Source organism: Vigna umbellata, chromosome 9 (genome assembly GCF_029865625.1).
Source record: "Vigna umbellata cultivar VRB3 chromosome 9, Vumbellata_1.0, whole genome shotgun sequence".
NCBI lineage: Eukaryota > Viridiplantae > Streptophyta > Magnoliopsida > Fabales > Fabaceae > Vigna > Vigna umbellata.
Window position 1 is genome coordinate 11,694,493 of NC_142173.1, and position 21,500 is coordinate 11,715,992.

Genomic DNA, 21,500 nt, shown 5'->3' on the forward strand with positions numbered 1-21,500 from the left:
TCAAAGGCTGATCAACTTGCACATTTGGGTGTCATTGAGAGATCAGATTCTGCAATATTTTGAAGATTGGTTTGAGGTTCCCTGTTGTGATTACAGGAAAAAGAGTGTGTGGCGTTCTTGACTTAGAGAGTGTCTCAAACGGTTTAGATAGTAGGAGAGGGGATTCTTGCTGCTGGTCTTCTTGTTTACTGCCTATATTTTGATTTGAGGGTTAGAGAGGTGTTTTATATTTTTGACGTGTGGTCGCCATAAAAGCCTTGTTGTAAAATTCTTGATCATTATAATGCATTGGCTTCCTATGGTTGGAAGGACACTGGATGTAGGCTTGGTCGAACTAGTATAAAAACACATTGTTTTGAATTTTCTCATCCCTACTCTCTTGATTCAATCGATTACGTTCTGCATTCATTCGATTAAGTTTTCACTGCATTGAAAATCTTTTACCTTGTGATTCAAAAAAAGTATCAAGGCATCATTTTTGTGAAAAAGATTTTAAAAGATTTTGTTTTTCAATCTCACCAATTCCCCCCCTCCCCCTCTTGGTGTGAGAAATTGAGTCATTCTATTTTAAAAACCTCATTAGGTTAGGTAAGTCTTTCTATAATTATGAGTTAAATATAAAAATTCTTAAATCATTGACAAGACTTGGCAACCCAAGGTGACTACGATAAGCGAGTCACAAAATCTCAACACCATGTTGATGGCTGCATTGTTTAGTAAGTTGAAAGAACATGAACTTGATCTCAGAAGATTGAAAGAGGACGAGAACAATGCAAGAAAAAGACGCTAGCCTTCAAATACGAGGTTAAAAAAGTGAAGAGTACCATAGAGTATGAAGACTCTGATGAAGATGAAGAAAATATGAGTCTTGTCATTAAAAAGCTAAGCAAGTTCATGAAGTCTAAAAGTAAAAGAAGATTCAAAAGCGAGAGGAAGGAGAAAAAAAACACATGAAAGTTGATTGCCTAAATCAAAACAAGGGTGAAGAAAGAAATACAAAGAAAATCTTAAAGAAAATAAAGCTTACATTGCTTGGGATGATGATAATGAACTAACATCAAGCTCAATTGATTATGACGAGCAAGCAACATTTGCTTAATGGTAGACAACAATATATCTAAAAGCCAAGTATGTTCCTCTAGCGATTTTGAAAATTCTTATTATAGTCATAGTGAATTGCTTTACACTTATAAAGAATTATTAATTGAATCCGAAAAATTGGATATTGGTTATAAGAAATTGAAAAAAGATTTTAAATAATTAAATTTAAAATTTGAAAATAGTCTACAAGAAAATAACAATTTGAAAAATAAAATTTATATTATGAAAAAGGACTGATGAATGTATTTCTTGCATAAATAAAAAGAAGCTACTAGATAAAACAACCTATGATGAATGTAGTAAAAATGCTATAGAAAAGAAGTATGTTCCTCATTACAAAAATAAAAGTAAAGGAATTCCTAGAGTTTGGTAGAGAAAGGAATTACTTATAGGAACCCAAATGTTGTTACTGAAAATGGGTCATACCTCAAATAAATGTAAAATTAAACATTGTGGTGTTCCTTACAGAAGATTTACTTCAGTTATAAAATAATTCAAAAAATTTTATATTCAACCCAAAGGACCCAAATAAGTTTTTCTTGGGACCAAAATATGATTTTTTTTTGTTTTACAAATAAGTACTAGAAGAAGTTTAGAAATTATTGCATGACTGTGGCTTTTGTTTCACAGTTAGAACCTAAGAACATAAAATAAGCTCTTCAAGATTATCAATGATGTATCGCAATGCAAGAAGAACTCGACCACTTTGAAAGAAATCAAGTATGGGAATTAATCCCTAGAAAAGATACTCATCAAGTGATAGGAACAAAATGGGTGTTCAAAAAAAAACTGAATGAAGATGGAAACATAACCAAGAACAAAGCTAGGCTTGTAGCACAAAACAATAGTCAAGAAAAAGGTATTGATTATGATGAAACATATGCTCCTATTGCCAGGTTAGAGACAATACGCCTACTTCTTGCTTATACATCTATTATGAAATTTAAATTATATCAAATGGATGTTAAAATTGCTTTCCTAAACAATTTTGTTAAAGAAGATGTATATGTTTAACAACCACCTAGTGATGGACGAACGCCGAGGAGAGGACGAAGGTGCGTGTCGTGAACTCCTCGAAGCTTCCTCCAGAGAGATGAAGACGCAGCGGAATGAAATAAGAAACTCGAGATTGAAGGGGAAAACGGAGACCGGACACTGGAAAACATAGGATCTAGGTTTTAATCGGTGGAAACACTAATCGGACACGAAGAAACCCTAAAATGGTGATGAGACTCAATATAAACTGATTAATTGGTTCAAAGATGATCGGTGAAAAGTGAAGATTGAAGGGATTAAGGTGTTTGAACGGTGGAAAATGGTGGAAGGAAGAGGAAACCCTAGAAGAAGATGAGGAAGTGTGGTGAACGAAGAGAAGATACCTTCGAAGACGTGTATGGAGTGTGGATCTGTGGTCGAGAGCGAGAATGATACGCTCTGAGATGTGGATGGATGCGCGAGATAATGAAACACACAAAGAAATGAGAGGCGCGGTTCTGTGCGAGAGTGAAGGAACGAGAAAGAGACTGTGGTGTGTGTGTCTGAGGCGCGAGGAACAAGAGGACGCGTTTGCTGACGCCACTGACGCGGATTGGAGGAGAGATGGCAGTGAAGGATGCAGCGTGGAGGAGTGAGAAGGACAATGGTTAAGGTGGAAAAATGAGAGAATGAAGAAGGTGCTTGGAAGGTGGCTAGAGGGAGTCTTTGGACTCTCTAGCCTGACTTTCAAGAGAGAATAGTTTCTATTTCAGAAATCCTAATTCTCATTAATCTCAAAAGTGACAATACAATAGAGGAGCTGGGTATTTATAGTAACCCATACTCCTTAAGAGCTAAACTATAAAAAGTAAAAATACAAAAGGAGGACTACGTCAAGTATGATTCCATCATACCCTCCCTCTTAAAAAAAGATTTGTCATCAAATCTGGCAATCGCCTTATGAAGAAGCTCCACACAATCTTTGGGAGCATGGCCATCTTGGAGTGGCGTTATTCTTTTAGATCTAGTTTTCTTCCTCCTGGATCAAACACGAATCTGCAATACACATCACATATATCTTCGGTTAATATCAATCCAAGAAAGAATTTTTCTTTAAAAACAAGAGAATAAGAACTTCTAATACTTTGATTAGTAATCTTTGAAATTTTTAGAAGTCCAAATTCAATTTTATCTTGAGTTAATTGTTTTCTTAAAGATAAGAATAACTCAAGATTTGAATTGTCATATTTTGAAAATGTTTTCATGACAATTGGTTTGAAAGAGAAGTCAAAAATTGAAAAGTAAATTTTATTGGCCACACATGAGAATAGATGTTCAAAGGCATTGTTCTAAATGTATAGCTTGTTTACAAGCTAAGTCCAAAATTATGCCTCATGGACTTTATACACCTCTTCCTATAGCTAATACCCCTTGGGAGGACATAAGCATGGATTTTGTCTTAGGATTGCCAAGAACTCAAAGGGGGTATGATTCTATATTTGTGGTAGTAGATCGTTTTAGTAAAATGGCTCATTTTATACCCTGCCACAAAGTAGATGATGCTAGCTATATCTCTAGACTCTTCTTTAAAGAGATAGTGAGATTGCATGGCTTACCCAAAACTATAGTGTCTGATAGAGATGTGAAGTTTCTAAGCCATTTTTGGAAAACTTTATGGGAAAAGCTTGGAACTAAACTTCTATTTTCTACTACATGTCACCCACAAACTGATGGGCAAACTGAAGTAGAAAATAGATCTTTATCTACATTATTAAGGGTAATATTAAGAGGAAATAACAAATCTTGGGATGAACATCTACCTCATATTGAATTTGCTTATAATAGAGTAGTCCACAAGACTACTAATCTTTCTCCTTTTGAGGTTGTTTATGGTTTTAACCCTATCACACCTCTTGATTTACTACCTCTTCCAGAATCATCTTCTTTTCTTCATAAAGAAGGTGCTTCTAAAGCGGAGTTTATCAAGAAGTTACATGAGAAAGTTAAAATCCAAATTGAAAAACAAACTCAAAAATATGCAGAACACAACAACAAAGGGAGAAAGAAAATAGTTTTTGAAAAAGGAGACCTAGTTTGGCTTCATTTGAGAAAGGAAAGATTTCCCTCTCAAAGGAAATCCAAACTTAGTCCAAGAGGAGATGGTCCATTCAAGGTGGTCAAAAGGATAAATGATAATGCATACATATTAGACCTTCCTGAAAGTTATGGTGTCAGTCCTACTTTTAACATCTGCGATTTAATTCCTTTCACAGGAGATGATCAACAGGATGAAGCAGATATGAGGACAGATCTTTTTCAAGAGGGAGGGTCTGATGGAAGACCATCTAAGATGCACATTGGACCTCTTACTAGAGCCATGGCAAAGAGGATTCAAGAGGAAGAAGGACCACATACTATTTTGCTTCTATGGAAGGTTACTTATAAAAATCCTTCTTCTCTTAACTAAAGCATTTATACTTTGTTTTGTAGGAATTAATAAATCTTGGAGACTATGATTGAGCCATCCAAGAAGATAAATCAATAAATCAAGCAAAAGAGCCAAAAAGAGGTGCTTACGGCATGCACCAACATTTTCCACGTGAAATGGGCTGATGTGGAAGGAAGCACACACCTTGCTTGATGAGCTGGAAAGAGGCATGGACCTTGCTTGATCAAAATAAATCTGAACCATTTGAATTTAGGAGGGAATTAGAATTAGAAATTAGGCTCCTCTTCACCTATAAATAAGAGGGCCTTTTCCTTGTATTGATTCACTTTTGAGCTTAATGATATGCTGCAGAAATTGTTTTCCAGCTTTTGTGCTCTTAAGTCACCTTTGAATTACTACTTCTCCTCCTTTCCTCAAGCTTCCTTCCTCTGTATGAAGGCCCTCTGAGCTGTGAGGCTTCACCCATACACCTTTCCTCCATTAAAACACATCAAACACTGCATCATTTCATCCATCCGCTGCACCAATTTTCATTACTGGTTTTCTCTGGTCTGGAACCTCTTCCTACACGTTTCCAGCTGGGAATTGGTCTCCATCACCTAGTTTTGAATATTATAAATTTCCAAATCACATCTTTAAATTAAATAAAGTTCTTTATGATTTAAAACAAGCACCTAGATCTTAGTATGAAAGACTTAGCAATTTTCTAATAGAAAATATATTTAATTGAGGTAAAGTTAATTCCATTTTATTTATTAAAAGAGTAGGAAAACATATTCTGCTTACCCAGGTACATGTTGATGGATATTATTTTTGGATCAACTAATAAATCTCTTTGTGAGGATTGTGCTAAGACTATGCAAGGTGAATTTGAGATGTCAATGATGGGAGAGTTGACATTCATCCTTGATTTACAAATCAAGCAAACGAAAGAAGGTACGTTTCTTTCTCAAACTAAATATTGTAAAGAAATCCCGAAGAAGTTTGAAATGGACAAAGCTAAGGAGGCATCCACTCCAATGGACATCATGTTATCTAGACAAGGATGAATCAGGTATGAACCAAACTCTATATAAAGACATGATAGGGTCTATATTATATATTACTACTAGTATGCCAGATATTTTGCAAAGTGTTTATGTATGTGTTAGATACTAGTCTAGTTTTAGGGAATCTCATCTCACCGCAGTTAAGCGTATCCTTAAATACCTTAAGGGAAATATGTCCTTTGGTTTGTGGTATCCTTCAGAAGCTTAACCTAGTCTTGTAGGGTTTCTCATGCAAATTATGGAGGATGTAAGATAGATAGAAATAGCACAAATAGTACATGTCACCTCTTAGGTAGTTCCTTAGTTTCCAAGGATTCTAAGAAACAAGCTTGTGAAACCTTTTCCACTACTGAGGCTGAGTATATTGTTGTAGGTAATTATTGTGCACAAATTTTATGGATGATTTTGATATATACCTAGACCATATTTCACATAAGTGTGACAATACCAATGCCATCAATTTTACTAAGAATCCCTTTATGATATCTAGAACCAAACATATATAGATTAGGCCCCACTTTCGTACAAACCATATCCAAAAAGGAGCTGTGAGGTAGAACATGTAGATACCAAGCACCAATTAGTAGACATTTTCACTAAGGCATTGCCCAAGGATAGATTTTATGAGCTTAGAAGGGATTTGGGAACTTAGAAATCTTTTAGAGGTCTTATTTAATGCATTTTCATGTTTTTTGAAAATCCTCGTGAACTAATCGATTATCCTTTACTAATAATCGATTATCCTTCCCATTAGAAAATGTCATTAGTTTTCGAATAATCGATTATAAGAAGCCATAATCGATTATCATAAGTTTCGGGCTTCAGTTTTTTGAAATGATAATAGATTATAAGAAGCCATAATCGATTATCATTTGTGTGAATATTTGCGCTCCATCACTCTATCTTTTTCCTTGATGCTACACTACTGCTATGGCTGATTCTACAAGGAGAAAGCTCAAGACCTGAAGTGGTTCACAACCTGCTGCTATGGAAGAAGAGGAAGTTGATTTCTCCTAAATATGTGGATCTCTATTGGTTCACTACAAGAAAAATCGCATTTATATACGGCCGAAATCCGTATATAACATCCAAAATCCGTATAAAAAGTGGTGTTATATACGAATTATATACGGTCAAAAATCCGTATATAAAAAGGGCGTAGATAAGATTACATACGGATTATCCGTATGTAAGTTATATACGGATTATCCGTATATAAATTATATACGGATTATCCGTATGTAACTTATATACGGAATATCCGTATATAACTTATATACGGAATATCCGTATATAAATTATATACGGAATATCCGTATATAAATTATATACGGATATTCCGTATATAACTTATATACGGATATTCCGTATATAATTTATATACGGATATTCCGTATATAAGTTATATACGGAATATCCGTATATAAGTTACATACAGCTTGACTTGAATAACAGACCTGGTCATCCAACATCCAAAAAGAGACAATTTACAAGACCTGCCCATACCACACAGACAATTCACAAGACCTGGACATTATATCCATTCACAAATTTGATAAATAAATCAAGTCTTTAAAACATACAAACATGCATTTCACATTAATCATAATAAGAAAGTTTACATAATTGTTAATCATAATAAGTTCAAATAACATGTTTAAAGTCATTGAGGGAATAAGTGTGAGTCATACATGTCCTACTTCTAAAAACATAACTAGTAATCTCCATAAACAGTATCATCTTGTGGTTGATCTGTTGGTTGCTGTGGTTGTTGTGGTTGTTGTGGTTGTTGTGGTTGTTGTGGTTGAACATTAGCTTGTGGCTGATTCTGGGATTGAAGAAATTGTTGTGCAATTGCGGCTGCAGGAGGTGGAAGATACTGCATCATGACACCAATAAAGCCTTGCAATTGAGAGTTCATCTATCGAAGTTGGTCATCATGGGTTGATACTCGTGTGTGGAGGTTAAGAATGTCCTCTGCAATCGGTTGCTGAGAAGAAGATGCCTGTGTCTGTTGTATGTAACTATCGACACAGTCATCTTGAGCACTGACATTTCCAATGCCATATACGCGTCCCTTGTACCTTCCACCAGCAACATCCAACCAACATTGGTTCCTCAATCTTTCCTCATCTGCAGGGTCTAGGGGAGCACATGTTGAAGCCCCAACGGATGCTGTCTCAGATCTTATTTGAGAAAATCTGGCTTCAAACTCTTCCTGTTAAATGAATACATGATTATCGTTAAATAGATAGACCTAAGAATTATATAACCTAATAAAGAATAAGTTAGTAGAAACTAACATGTGTCCGCCTAGACCTTTCATCGACAAATTCTCCTGTTGATGCTCGAATATGTGTCTGCTGAAATATTTCATCAACATGCACTGACCGACCAAGCTCCTGTGATTGCAAGCAAAGATGATGTAAGTTGTTAACATCAAATATTTTTAAAGTTTATCCGTATAGAAATGTAAAAATAAATTTATATGTACCAGACGAATTGCATGCTCATGCACGCTAATGGATCCCCCAGTGTGCAAACAACCACCCTTGTCAGATGTCCTGTTCTTTTTGGCCGTTTCACATTTTTGTCTATAAAGTGGCATGTTCCACTTCTCCAAAAGACCATTCCAAACAATATCCCCCATCCAATCAGGTTTTTTTCCTTCTGTTCGAGCTTTTTTAAACATCTCAGATAATCTATGAGATGCTTTTGTGTGGAAATTTTTTTTCACCTTTTCTTCATGGTTAGACCTCCATGAAACCTTTCTCTGTTGACAAAAAAGATGAATATTGGATAACATAATTGAGGACCTTAACATTTAAAATTAACTGTAGTACATAATGTAAATGAACACAAGTGTACCCTAAAACGCTCAAAGAAAACATCTCTTTGTGTCTGAGGTATTTGTCCCCATGTCACCCATGGCTCATCAAACTGTTGCTTGATGGTGGCTGTGATTGCTTTGGATGCTGTTTTTGTTGGATAAAACCTATACCAAAATAAAAGTCAAATATTAGAATAATACAGTATATGCTTGGAACATTAAATTGATGTTTTCTTACCCTCCTCCAATAGGTGTAATGATTGGACGATTGTTGGAAACATCTTCAAAGTCATTGGCTGCTGAACTTGAACGTGGAGGGTTATCCCCTATAAGAGATGGTGATGGCATATTTGTGGGAGTTGTTGGGTTAGAACCAACATGGGGGGAGGGTGATCTCCATTGATCAGCAGCAAATTGTTGTGAACTAGGTGTGAAAGGAGGAACTTCCAACGAAGGTGGAATTGATGGTGGAGTAGGTGTCAAACCAGGAACTTGTAATGGTGGTGGAACAAATCTAGCAGTGGAGGTAGAGGTAGGTGTAGATGGCTGACTACTTGAAGCATTTACGTTATTGAAACGGTTTAACAACTTGACCATATAAGATTTCTTCTTGCCCTTCTCCTTATCTGATTTTGCTGAAGGTGGAATAGGAGGGTCACAACCATCTGATGCCATATTCTTGAACAAAAAACAAAATTGTGGGGTCAATTTATTTTTACAATTGAATGGAAAAGAAAAGTAAGAAAAGAACATTTTGTGTTATTATGATATTACCTATTAAATGTGCAGGGAAAATGTATTGAAATTGCAAAACCTATTATTGAAGCCTTGAAAAGGAAAGGTGCTTCTGCTATGCGATTTGTTGGTTTCTGTTGGGGTGGTAAGTGGCATATATGGGTTCTAATTATCTCAAGGTTGCTAATTCCTCATATATGGGTTCTCAAACCTTCTTCCTCCAAACATAGCAATTAGAATCCTTAATTTCCACCAAGTGACAACATCTGTTTCTCTCAAAATATTTAAGCAACTAATAGTTAATCCCTTCATAATCAATTTGATCTGCACTTCTAAAGTATTTTGCACTGCTCCAAAGTATGTTTCTGCCCTAGTCATCCATCCCACAGGCTCTTCTCAATAAAGGACGGCAGTTCCACTATCTTAATAGCCATACAGTACTTCTCCAAACCTTGGATATTCAAATTCGAGTCCTGGCTTAAAGGATATTTACTTATGATTGCAACTCACATCTTCCACCGTGGTTCTCTTCCCTAACAGCCTTTACATCTCAAAGAGACGGTTCTCTTCCATGTGTCCAATCATCTCATCCATTTGTACCACATCAGCTTGATATTTTTCTGATTATTCAACCAACAAATCTACACAATCAAAACTCCATCCCAAATGATCACCTTGCATACCTCACAGATTTCCCTTCCCACTGATTCAACAGATCAGACTAAAAAATGACAGAAACTTGCTGTCCCAGAAACTTATCTGTATAAAGAGTATTCTCTGCTGAAAAACTACAAATAACATCACACTTGCTTAATTACATTCTACTAATCATCACATGGATCTCAGTTCCAACTAATGTATAAACATACGAGACCTTCTCAAACACAGCCAAACACAAGTATACATCTTTATCTGCAAGCATTATGCAGTTTTCTGGTTCATATATATTATACATTATCCACATCCCTTTTGTTATATGTTTATCTTTGGGTCATTCAAATAGTTCAAATATGATTCTGCATGCTCATTAACAAATCAGATCACTCTTATTCATATATAAAAAGTTTTAAACATATATGAAGCGTTGAAAGACCTTTTTATATACAGGATATCATAATTTATGATTAATAGATTATGAAAAACAAGTTTTTAAAAGTAAGAGACAAGTCTCAACTTGTATGTCTGGTGCTATTCTGTGAGACATTAGCATGCTGTATTCCTATAGCTGCTTCACAGTCTCTTCCTGTTTACTGATATGGAAACTTGAGAGCAGAGGGAATATGTATTTTCGCAATCTTCATTTATTGAAAAACTAACGGACACTACGAAACAGCCATAACCAATTGATTAAAGGTCCTAAAAGATGAATCCATCCCCACCTATGTACCCTAGTAACTAGGAGAAGATCCACGCACAGACATGTAGCATTTGGCACTTATGCAGATTTGGTCGCAATTTAGATGTTCTATTTGGGTTATGGCTTTTCACCCACAACTTTTTCCCTTGTAGCAAAGTCAATTACTTAACTGTTGCAGATGGATGAAGCTTCTTTTCAAGGCTAGCTAGTTAGGGTTTCCAACTGTATAGCACAGTGTTGAGGTGAAAACTATATATACTTTCAAGAGTAGGGTATGGACGAATTTCAGATTTTGGCTAATTACTACAACATCTATTTTATTCATAATGTTGTGGGTTAGTTTCATTGAAAAGGTTGTTTTATATATTACATTCATTCCAAGTATTTATGTTCTTGAATACGTATATACTGTTCTTGATAAAATTTAAGTGGATTAGAAGATTTATATAGATGTATATTCTTGAAGATTAATTAGTAGTCTAATCAAGCCTTTGCGAAGAAATCCAACTGGGATGTCGTATGGTTGAAGGACAGACATCATATGCAGAAGCTAATGTGCTGCTAATTTTGGCAGAGACTGATTGGGTTAAGAAGAAGATAAAAAATAATGAATTGTCTAGAATTGGTTCTGGAGAATGGGTATTTGGTTGAAAATTGATACCAGTTTTCTATTGGAGTGTTGAAACTGGTGGTGTGTGGGAATCATACACTAGTATTATGCTGATACCATAACCCATTAGTCGAGTAGTTAAGTCTTTTATATTCTTGAAGCAGGAGGTGAATAATCCAATCTTTTATATTCTTGAAGATTAAAATATAAAAGATTTATTTGTAAAAATCATGTGATGTTTAAACCAGTAAAGAGATTAGATTTTCATGAATAAAACAGTTAACTGAATTGTACTGAACTAAAAAATAGTTCAGATCAGTTACTTTGAGTTGTTTTTAAGTACATTACAGTTTTACAGTTTTCCTAAACTAGTTTATAGTTAACTATAAAATTTTACAATACAATGTAGTACAGTGTGCTTTGCCCACCCCTAATCAAAATAACACGAAAATTGAAATTACATAAATGAATTCATCACTTCTTCTTTCTCCCCTCTACAAGTATGGGTTTATGATCACCCATGGGTACACCAACACATCGTAACTCTATTCACTGCTAGAACTGTGAAATGAATCTTCATCCTCATCTTCACTTTGTCCCTCTTCACTGCATTCTTCTTCCGATTCACTTGTTTCTTCATCCATATAGCGTTGAATTGATGGTACATTGTTGGGGTCCACTTCTTCAAGACCGGCTTCTATATCTTGCAATCGGATAACTTCTTCAACTTGAATGATGTCATTAACATGTGACATTTCCTCCACTTGGTATGGCTCAATGGCATCTACCTCATTAGAGTCTATACGACCTCTAGGTTTGGTCTTTATTGCAACACACCAACCCCGTTTGTCGGTGCGCGATGCAGGATATGGTACATAATACACTTGTTCTACATTATGTGCAATTATAAAAGGATCAAACAAGATATATCTTTTATCCATTCGAATATCCACAGTGCCATACTTTGAATCCACTCTTGTCCCTATTCTTGATGGATCAAACCAATCACAATAAAATAATACAACCTTCTTTTCAATGGTTGAGGTATTATACTCGAGCTCATATATGTGCTTAATGACACCATAGAAATCATCTTCACCCCCTTCTGTAAGGCCTTTAAGATGAACCCCACTATTTATAGTCTTCTTGCCCTGGCTCCATGCATGGGTATGAAATTTATATCCATTGACAAAGTAGGTATGCCATTCCTTCACACATCTTAAAGGACCAAGTGATAAATCTCTAAGATGTTGGTTTCTGACACTTAAAGGATCGTTATGAACCTACAAAAATATTTGAACCTATTCAATATAATTAAAAATGAATCAATATGTGAATAACAAATTTATGTCGAAGAATTTGATAAGTTGTACTTGATCCCTGAACCACAATGGGAAATTTGCATGTATATGTGTCGAATTGTTTGACTCTGAAAGTTGATAGGTATGTAAGAATGAGCTGTCCATAGGTATGAGAATATTCAGTCAATATCAATTTAATATGATGAAAACAAAATCCATAGACAAATGCAATTTATTTGGAGCCTTACTGAAGATAAGGTTGAACTTCATTGCAATTGATCAAGAGATGAACATGAGCTGATCTCAATTCTTCGTCACTTAGCCAATGAGTTGATTCCCTCCCGGAATGACGACCACCTTCGTCAAACACTGATAATGTTGTCCTTTCAACTTCAGTGTCTACTTCATTTCTCATGCTTTGTGGTGTTAACATAAAGTTCTTGAAGTAGTGTGAACAAAAATGAGTTGTTTCTTTCTGCAAATATGATGCCACTATTGATCCTTCAACCCTAGCTTTATTCTTAACTGAACGTTTAGCATATCCCATGAACCTACAATTTAAGAAAGTGGTATGTTAGTTTCAATATGTGTTGCATCTAAATTCAACTGTTGAATAAGATATTGTCACCTTTCAAATGGGTACATCCACCTATATTGGACCGGTCCACCAAGTCTTGCCTCATATGGAAGATGTACAGGGAGATGTTCCATACAATCAAAGAATGACGGGGGGAATATTCTCTCCATCTTGCAAATAATGATTGGAATGTTTTCTTCCATCTTCCGAAGGTCGACCTCATTCAATGTTGTACAACATAAATCTCTAAAGAAATGACTTACTTCTGTAATGGGATTGAGAACATGAGTCGGTAAAGAACTAAACGCTATAGGAAGTAAGCATTCCATAAACACATGGCAGTCATGACTTTTCATCCCAATGACCTTTCCCCTATTCACATCAACACACCTTGACAAGTTAGAAGAATATCCGTCAGGCATCCTAAGATCTTTCAACCACTGACAGACCTGTTTTGATTGGTCTACTGAAAGTGTATAATTAGCTTTTGGCTTGTACATCTTTCCATTTGTATGAGTTTTGAGCTCCAAGTCTTTTCGTTTACAATACAAGCCTAAATCCATTCGGGCCTTTTCATTGTCTTTTGACTTTCCACTGACATTCATCATAGTATTAAAAATGTTGTCAAAAAAATTCTTCTCAATATGCATGAAATCAAGATTATGCCTTAACAAATTATCCTTCCAATATGGTAGATCCCAAAAGATGTTTTTTTTCGTCCAATTATGCCACTCACCGTATCCATCTATTCTTGGTGCACCATTTTCAGTTACTTTAGGATAACCATTAACTCTATTCCAAACTTCTGTTCCCGTCAAATATGGTGGCGCGTCTTCCATGTCCACTTCCCCCTTTTTGAAAGCATTCTTATTTCTCCTAAAGGCATGGTCATTTGGTAAAAACCTCCGATGGGAATCAAACCACGAATTTTTTCGCCCATTATTGAATGCTCCATGCAATGTGGACAAGCCAATTTACCATGGGTGCTCCATCCAGACAGCATACCATAAGCAGGAAAATCATTAATTGTCCACATTAGCATCGCCCTCATGATAAAGTTTTGTCGCCTTGAAATATCGTATGTTATGACACCACTCCACAACTTTTTCAAGTCATCTATCAAGGGCTCTAGGTATACATCAATGCGTACTTTTGGATTGAATGGCCCCGGAATGAGACAAGTCAAAAACATGTAGGGTTTAGACATGCACATTTCTGGAGGCAGGTTGTACGGCGTGACAATTACTGGCCAACACGAATATGGTATTGATGATGCCTGCACATATGGATTAAAACCATCGGAGCATAAACCAAGTCGAACATTGCGTGGCTCAATGGAAAAATCACGATGTACTCTATCAAAGTGCCTCCACGCCTCTCCATCACATGGATGACGCAAAACACCATTTGACGACTTGTTGTGATGGTGCCATGTCATTTCTGTTGCAGTTTCTTTTGAGGCATACATTCTTTGAAGTCTTGGAATTATTGGCAAATAGAACATGGATTTAACGGGAACTTTTTTTTTTGAACTTGCTCCTGTCTTGTGTTGTTGATACCTTGGCTTCCCACAAAATTTGCATTCAACTAACGCACCATCCATCTTACCATATTCATTATCATAGAATAGCATGCAACCATCCACACAACAATCAATCCTCTGCGACTGTAATCCCAGCTTCGACACTATCTTTTTTGCATCGTAGTAAGTTTTCTGTAAACCACATTTGTGTGGTGTTACATCCAAAAGCATTTTTGCAAAAAAATCTATGCATTGGTTAGGAATATTCCAATTCGACTTGCAAGCTAAAAGCCTCACACACATTGATAATTTGGAGTCTGATGCTCCTTCATACAAAGGCGTATTTGCCTCCAACAAAAGGTTATAAAACCTTTGAGTTTCTTCATTTGGAGCCTCTTCTATGTTAGAAGAATTTGATGCTTGGAAGGGTTGTCTTTGTATGAGAGCATCATGGACCATGTCTTCCATCGTGATAACTTGTTCATTTGGTTCACCTTCTGTCTCCACACCCCTGAAAGTGACATCATTATCTAAATCAGCTTCTTGCATGGTTTCCCCGTGATCCTCCCAAATGAAATAATTAGGCTTGAAACCGTTTTTATACAGGTGAACCTTCACAACTCTTTCGTTCAAAATCTTTGTACAATCGCACTTTGAACATGGACATCGAAGCCCCCCATCTCTTTGATAACGGTCTTGTTCACAAGCTTTAATTATAAACTCTTCAACACCCAATACAAATGACTCTTTCAACACACCTCTTCCTCTATAACACCTATCGTACATCCATGAACGATTTGGTGGAACTTGATCCATGTTCTGTATACATATCAATTAACGACAAATTAGCCATTACTTAATACAAGGCTAAATTAATTGAAAGTTCAACACTAAACAATCAAGTAATTGAATTTCCATCACTGCTCCTTGGAAGGTAATGTTAGGTAAGTACTTAGTCATGTTAGTTTACAAGGTTTGGCATATTACATGGGGTATAGATGTTCATGCTTTATGAAAAGTGATGTTGTTATAAAGAGTACACATGGTTGGATACTTTGGGATGTTGTTTGTGTATGAAAAAGTGTCATGGATACACTTTAAAACCATGTATATTGTGGATATCTTGTTTTTAGCCTCTTGCATTAAGTATACATTGTTGGGGCACTTATCTATACTCTTTGACCAAGAGTGCGGGTAAGAGAGTATTGAGTATTCTCTTCCACTGTTTGAAGAGAAAAGAACGAGTTTTAAGTATGAGAGGAGTGGAAGTGAGGTTTGAGTGAGTTGGGGTACATGGGTTCATACAAATAATGAAGAAAGGAGAACTTTGGTGTCAATGGTGTGGAAAAAGATCATGAAAGAATAATAGTGTTAGTGGAGTGAGGAGATGGACATGTTACAAATCACCTAGCAAGGCAAGAAGAGAAGATGGAAGTTTTGGAGTTGGAGTTGAGAAGGGGCATACTTTGATTGAGCCTCAACAAAATGAGGAGGAGGATTAGGAAGAGCTGAAAAAAAATTTCAATATTTGAAATGGAACAAGACTGGCAGAATCATGTGACCATATGTCATTACCAGACAAAGCCAAAAAATGCCACACCATGGATATTTTGTTATTAAAAAATAAACTGTCAAATTAGGAAATGCTAAGAGGAAAACAAGCATAAATTATGCTTGTAAAAAGGAGGCCAGAGCAAGAAGAACTCAGTATAAGAGGTGATTCCTTCACAGGAATAGAATTGATTTTATTGGAGTGTGCGTGCTCAAAGAACTTCGACTTAATGGATTAGGTTATTAGAAATTGTAGCTGACACCTACAAGGTTCCGAGCTGTGATGAGTGAGTTTATCTCCTCCTTATAAGAAAAGTTGGAGTATGTGAAGAAACTATTGAAGAGTCACTATGTACAGAGAAAATATGTTCAATTATTTTCATATGTAGACAGATAAGAAGAACAGAACCTTGATCAAATTTTGTTAATCATCCAACAGATTCTATGTAGGTGAAGAACATTTATGTGGAACTCTACTTTTACCTAGATACACTGATCCAGGTGTTTCTCATATGAATTGACCCCAGATTTTCCCCAGATGCAATAACCCTGATGGGTAACCTAAATGCCCTGGCCCCAACTTTTTCCATAATGCATTGGTCCTGGTTTTTCCCTAAATTCACTGTCCCCAACTAGTTGCTAGATGCACTAGCTCCAACTATTGCCAAAAGCATTGGTCCTAGTAATTCCTGCAATGACCCCAACTATTTTCTAAACTCACAAGTCCCAACTTTATTCCAAATGCAAAGGCCTCAACTTTGTCCCAAATTCCAGAGTTGTTTCTCCAACCATTGTTTTCAGTCAATTTTGATTTTTATGTTTTTAAACATTGAACTTGCAGGGCAGTGAATTATTTTCTTGTAACAAGCTGACACTCAGTAAACATCCTCTTATGGAGGAGTGTAGAAAGACAGTAAATATCTAAAGATATTATCTTGATATTAGAGGGTAGTGGTGAAGTTTGTAAGGTCACTGTTTGTTAGGGAAAGGAAGTTTGTAAGATGGGAAATTGGACTTTAAGGTCATTGTTTCCTATATCACATTATTCAAAAACTAGGCTTGTACTCTACATTTATAAATTGGAAAAGGAATGTTTGGGGTATTGTTTACTAAAGAACCAAAGTAATAAGTAAGGATTCCAAAACAAGCAATGGTGCTGCTTGCAGCACTCATTCTAATGTACAAGAAAACAAAATAAAAATATGGCAGAAGGCATGATAGCCAATAGTAGAAAAAAAATTAATAAATATATCTATAAATGCTAAATATAGAAAATAGAATAGAAGATAAATAAATAAATTAAAGAAAACAAACTCATTGACTAAAATCCAAGAAAACATCACAACTCCAACATTAATTTGGGAAAATAAATCCAAATAAAAGGTTAGAACCACTTACTTGAGTTTTGATTTCACTGTTTTACTACAAATTTGGGGGAAATTTTTACCTGATGATTAACATAGTTTACAGTCAAGACAAACAACACATCTTACTGGAGTCCTAAGAAATCAGACCACACACAAGACAACCACACCATACACACAAGGAACAAAGAAACCAACACAGAGCAAAACACAGGAGTAAACATACCTTGCTTCAGTTTCTGATAGATCTTTTGCTTCACTGTACAACACTTTAAGCCTTCCCAATGAGGTTCCCCACAATTCTCAACCACTTCAGCTCCTATATCAAACGTTTAAACTGCACTGAAACAATCAGATTCTATAATTCACAACAGTTGTAGCTTAAAATGCAGCAAAATGTGATGGTTTAAAGGTGAATTGTGCATATAGGCTTCTCAAGGACCATTTGAAAATTGCACACAACTTTCAATTGACAACATACACTTGCTCAATTGGTTAGAATACATAGACACAGCCAGTGGCTTCGTATGACAGCAGTAGTTGCTTAAAATGCCGAAAAATGCATTGAAAACTTTTGCAGATTTAATAAAACAGTAGATTCAAAGCTGGCTGGTTCAAATAAAGACTCAAAGAATGCCTAAACACTAGATCTAACTGCAGGATATCAGCTACAAGATTTAAAGTGACCTAAAACCACACAAAGACAGCAAGCACGGTGCAAACACTTCATTTAAAATTGTGACAGTTTTGAAATCCAGAATTTAATCAACTCAACCATTCATTTTTCAATTCTGTGATTGATTGGAGTTGCTATCACTTGAGACATGCTTAAAATCATAAAAGAAACTTGTCTCAAGCTTTATAAACAACAAAATTGAGCATAAACAGTATTGACCAAAGCAGACCAGATCAGAATACTTGGAGTATATATGAGAAAAAGAGCTTCAGACTAGATCTCTCTACTGATTTACTGATTTATATTCATATGTGTGTGTGTAAGGACCACTGGCTTAGAACCAAAGCTCAAGAAAAGAAAGAAAAATACAATAGAGTTTACCATTTTAGGTTACAGATGAATACAACACAAAACAACTATTCTATCAAGGATACAAAAGGAAAATGTGATAGGTTTGGAATTGGTTATAAGAGGAGGGATAAGAGGTATAACTGAATATGACAGTTATAACCTCTTGTAAATGTTTCTTTTTTTTCATATAAACTGGCTATTATAAGTAGTCACTGTGGTGGGAGGGAAACGAGGTTGTTGATATTTCCTAGGAAGTAATAGGTTGTATAACCAAATGATTGTTGATAAACGAGGTTGTTGATTATTCTGATCAGATTGTATAATCAAATGTTTGACGAAAGATAAATTAAACCAGAAACTAGGATAATATTGGGTCGTTTTCTCATTTTAATTGTTGAACAATCAGATAAATCTGGAATGAGACAGTCAAAACACAAAATGAGAGATGTCAAGAAAGAGTAAGAAGAAATAATAATACACAATAAGCAAAACATCAATAGTTGAGAGTGTTTTACAAAACAGGTTAAATCTTAACAACAAAAAGTAAACCATACAGCCACCTTCAAAACTAATTATCAAAATTATCAAACTTATTATAGCTAATGCTATAAAAACAAACTTGAATTAACAACCCTCAAATTGACCAAAGTCAAATTTTCATGCAGTTCCTTCGTATTACCACACATGAAAGATCATATAAAATCCTTGTACCCTATGAAGTGAACACACAATGAAAGCACAAACTTTGCAAGTGTTTGCTCTACCTAGTGTGCATGCGTGCATGAAGTCCTTGAAGGTAAAATCTTCAAAACTCACATCGAAAGATTCAAAAACCTGAATTAGGAGGACAAATTCAATATAATCAGTCTCCAAAACAGCAAACTTAATTTATTTAGCCACTCATATGAGAATAATACTTTGACCCGAACACCTATTGCATTGTAAAAGAAAACAATAAAGTTATTTAATCTGACAGATAAAAGCTTTTGAGTTTCTATTGATAAAAGTACTCACTTCATTATCTCATGACTTCTCATAAACCAAAAGAAGCTAATGTTCTTCTGTATAGTTTTTGGGATTTTAATTCCCCTCTATTTTGTAACAAGGTTTCTTGTCCTATAACATTTTCTCCAAAGCAAAATATGTTTTGCTTTATCCCAAGATAGATGATAATAATAATAAATAAAAAATAAAAAATGGAGTCAACTGCATACTTAAAATTAAAAATGAAATGACATACTAACCTAGGTAAAAATATGTTTTATTTCCAACAAATGGCAGAAACCTAGTGTTGCAAACACAATAGCCTAAAATTTCTAACAATAATAGATTGAGTCACAACTTAAACATTTAAAAGTAGATAATGATAAAAAGTACTAACACGCTTGATTGTCAAAAAATCCTTTTCAATTTGAGATTTATGGTCAATAGTTTCTTGATAAACTGAACTTGGATGAATCAACTCCAACTCACTTTCATTCCAAAATACCTGGTCAAAACAAAAAGGCTCAAAAATCAACCCACAGTAAGTAAAGGCCTTTATGACTATTCTCCAAATCTAAAAACTGTATACAAAGTAGGTATTAACTATTTCAAAAGAATAATTGCGGAAACAAACTAATAGTAAGAACTATTTCAAACCCTAAAATTGGTACATGAGCAAAGTGGCCTTTAATTCCAGAAAAGAGAAATAGATTCTACAGAAATACCATAAATTAGAAGAGACTTTTTTTCATAAAACTTACTGTATTGTGTTGCTCCCCTTGCTGTGGAAGATGGCTGATATAAGGATACCATTCAGAACCCTATCATTCAGACAAAGATGTTATAGATTTAGTTTGCTCTAATAAGCTAACTATGTCACAAGTCTCAAAGAATAAATTGGTTAGCTGGCTTCTATAGATTTTCTCTTTAACACATTGTTTTTCAGTTTCATAGCTTCTATAGAATCCTGACCAACTTCTTAAAAAAAATCTTAAACACAACACTTGCCATCAGATAAGATGCTTCAGTTACATATCACATAAAAAGCCAGAATCTGACATCATATATTATATTTACAAAAGAAGAAAATCATATCAAACCAAAGTAACAAGACAAACCAAAACCAACCTTAAACACTTACAGATTCAATATGCCCAGTCAATGAGTATACTAAGCTTTTGTCAAATGCATTCCAAACACAAATTCTGCATCTGCAAGAATATCATGCAACCAGATAAAATAATAATCTTCTAGCTTCAAATCATGAAACAAGATTACAACGGCTACAACATTATTATCCTCACACTTGCACAAGAGTTGTATGATAACAAGAATAATGCTTAAGTAATTAAGGGTTTGCTTAGTAAAGAAAATTATTTTACATTTTCATCACTTGTCCTATTACTTATAACAAAAGAAGCTACTTGTTTTCAAACATTTGCACGTTAAAGGATGAAAACACCGAAATGTTGTTTCACTCTTTCCCTTCAAATCAAATATCTAAACACAAAATAACTTCAAAACAATGTCACAGTTATCAAATCTTTTAATAACCACTTATTTCAGGATGCAGAGGTAAACACATAAATGGAATACACACTTTCATGCATTTTTCGACCTCCTCAACACAAAAACTCATCTCCATCAACATCCCATATCCCGTCCCCTCCCTGAACACCCATTTTCAATAACACTCAAGGTTTAACACAAACCTAAATCTAAACAATTGAAACTTACAAGGTGTAGAAGAGAATGCCAGCTCTAGCTTATATCTTCCACATCGACGAAACCAACCTACGTTTCCTTAATCACAATTTCAAACCTCCAAACAACGACAACCAAAAATAGGTCAATGTGACAACAACTAGAGCAAAAGGAAAAAAATTAACCTCAAAGCTTCAACTACTCACCGGGATTCGAGGATGACGACAACTACGGTTCGACTGAGGGAAAACGATGCCTGCAATGCCACACTACGGTTCGGAGAACGAATGTCAAGTTACCGTTTCAGTGAAAGCGATTTCGGAGAACGAATGCCAACTACGTTCGAGAAGGATTGTGAGCTCAA

At 35.3% G+C, this 21,500-nt stretch overlaps 2 protein-coding genes and 1 pseudogene across 2 annotated transcripts; all 3 read right to left on the bottom strand.

The window, feature by feature from the left end:
• Positions 1-7,288: 7,288 nt before the first annotated feature.
• On the bottom strand, positions 7,289-8,565 carry LOC148192537 (uncharacterized; the record flags this gene model as incomplete). The annotated part of the gene is made up of 5 exons (XM_088099224.1): positions 7,289-7,453; positions 7,526-7,792; positions 7,878-7,978; positions 8,065-8,347; positions 8,443-8,565. Coding segments are annotated over 5 exons (939 nt in total), but the record flags the coding sequence as incomplete, so codon positions are not given.
• Positions 8,566-8,638: 73 nt separating this feature from the next.
• LOC148192538 (uncharacterized) lies at positions 8,639-9,079 on the bottom strand. Its single transcript, XM_088099742.1, has one exon. The coding sequence runs from the start codon at positions 9,077-9,079 to the stop codon at positions 8,639-8,641; it is 441 nt and encodes a 146-aa protein (XP_087955868.1).
• Positions 9,080-11,651: 2,572 nt separating this feature from the next.
• On the bottom strand, positions 11,652-15,322 carry LOC148192539 (uncharacterized; annotated as a pseudogene).
• Positions 15,323-21,500: the final 6,178 nt, after the last annotated feature.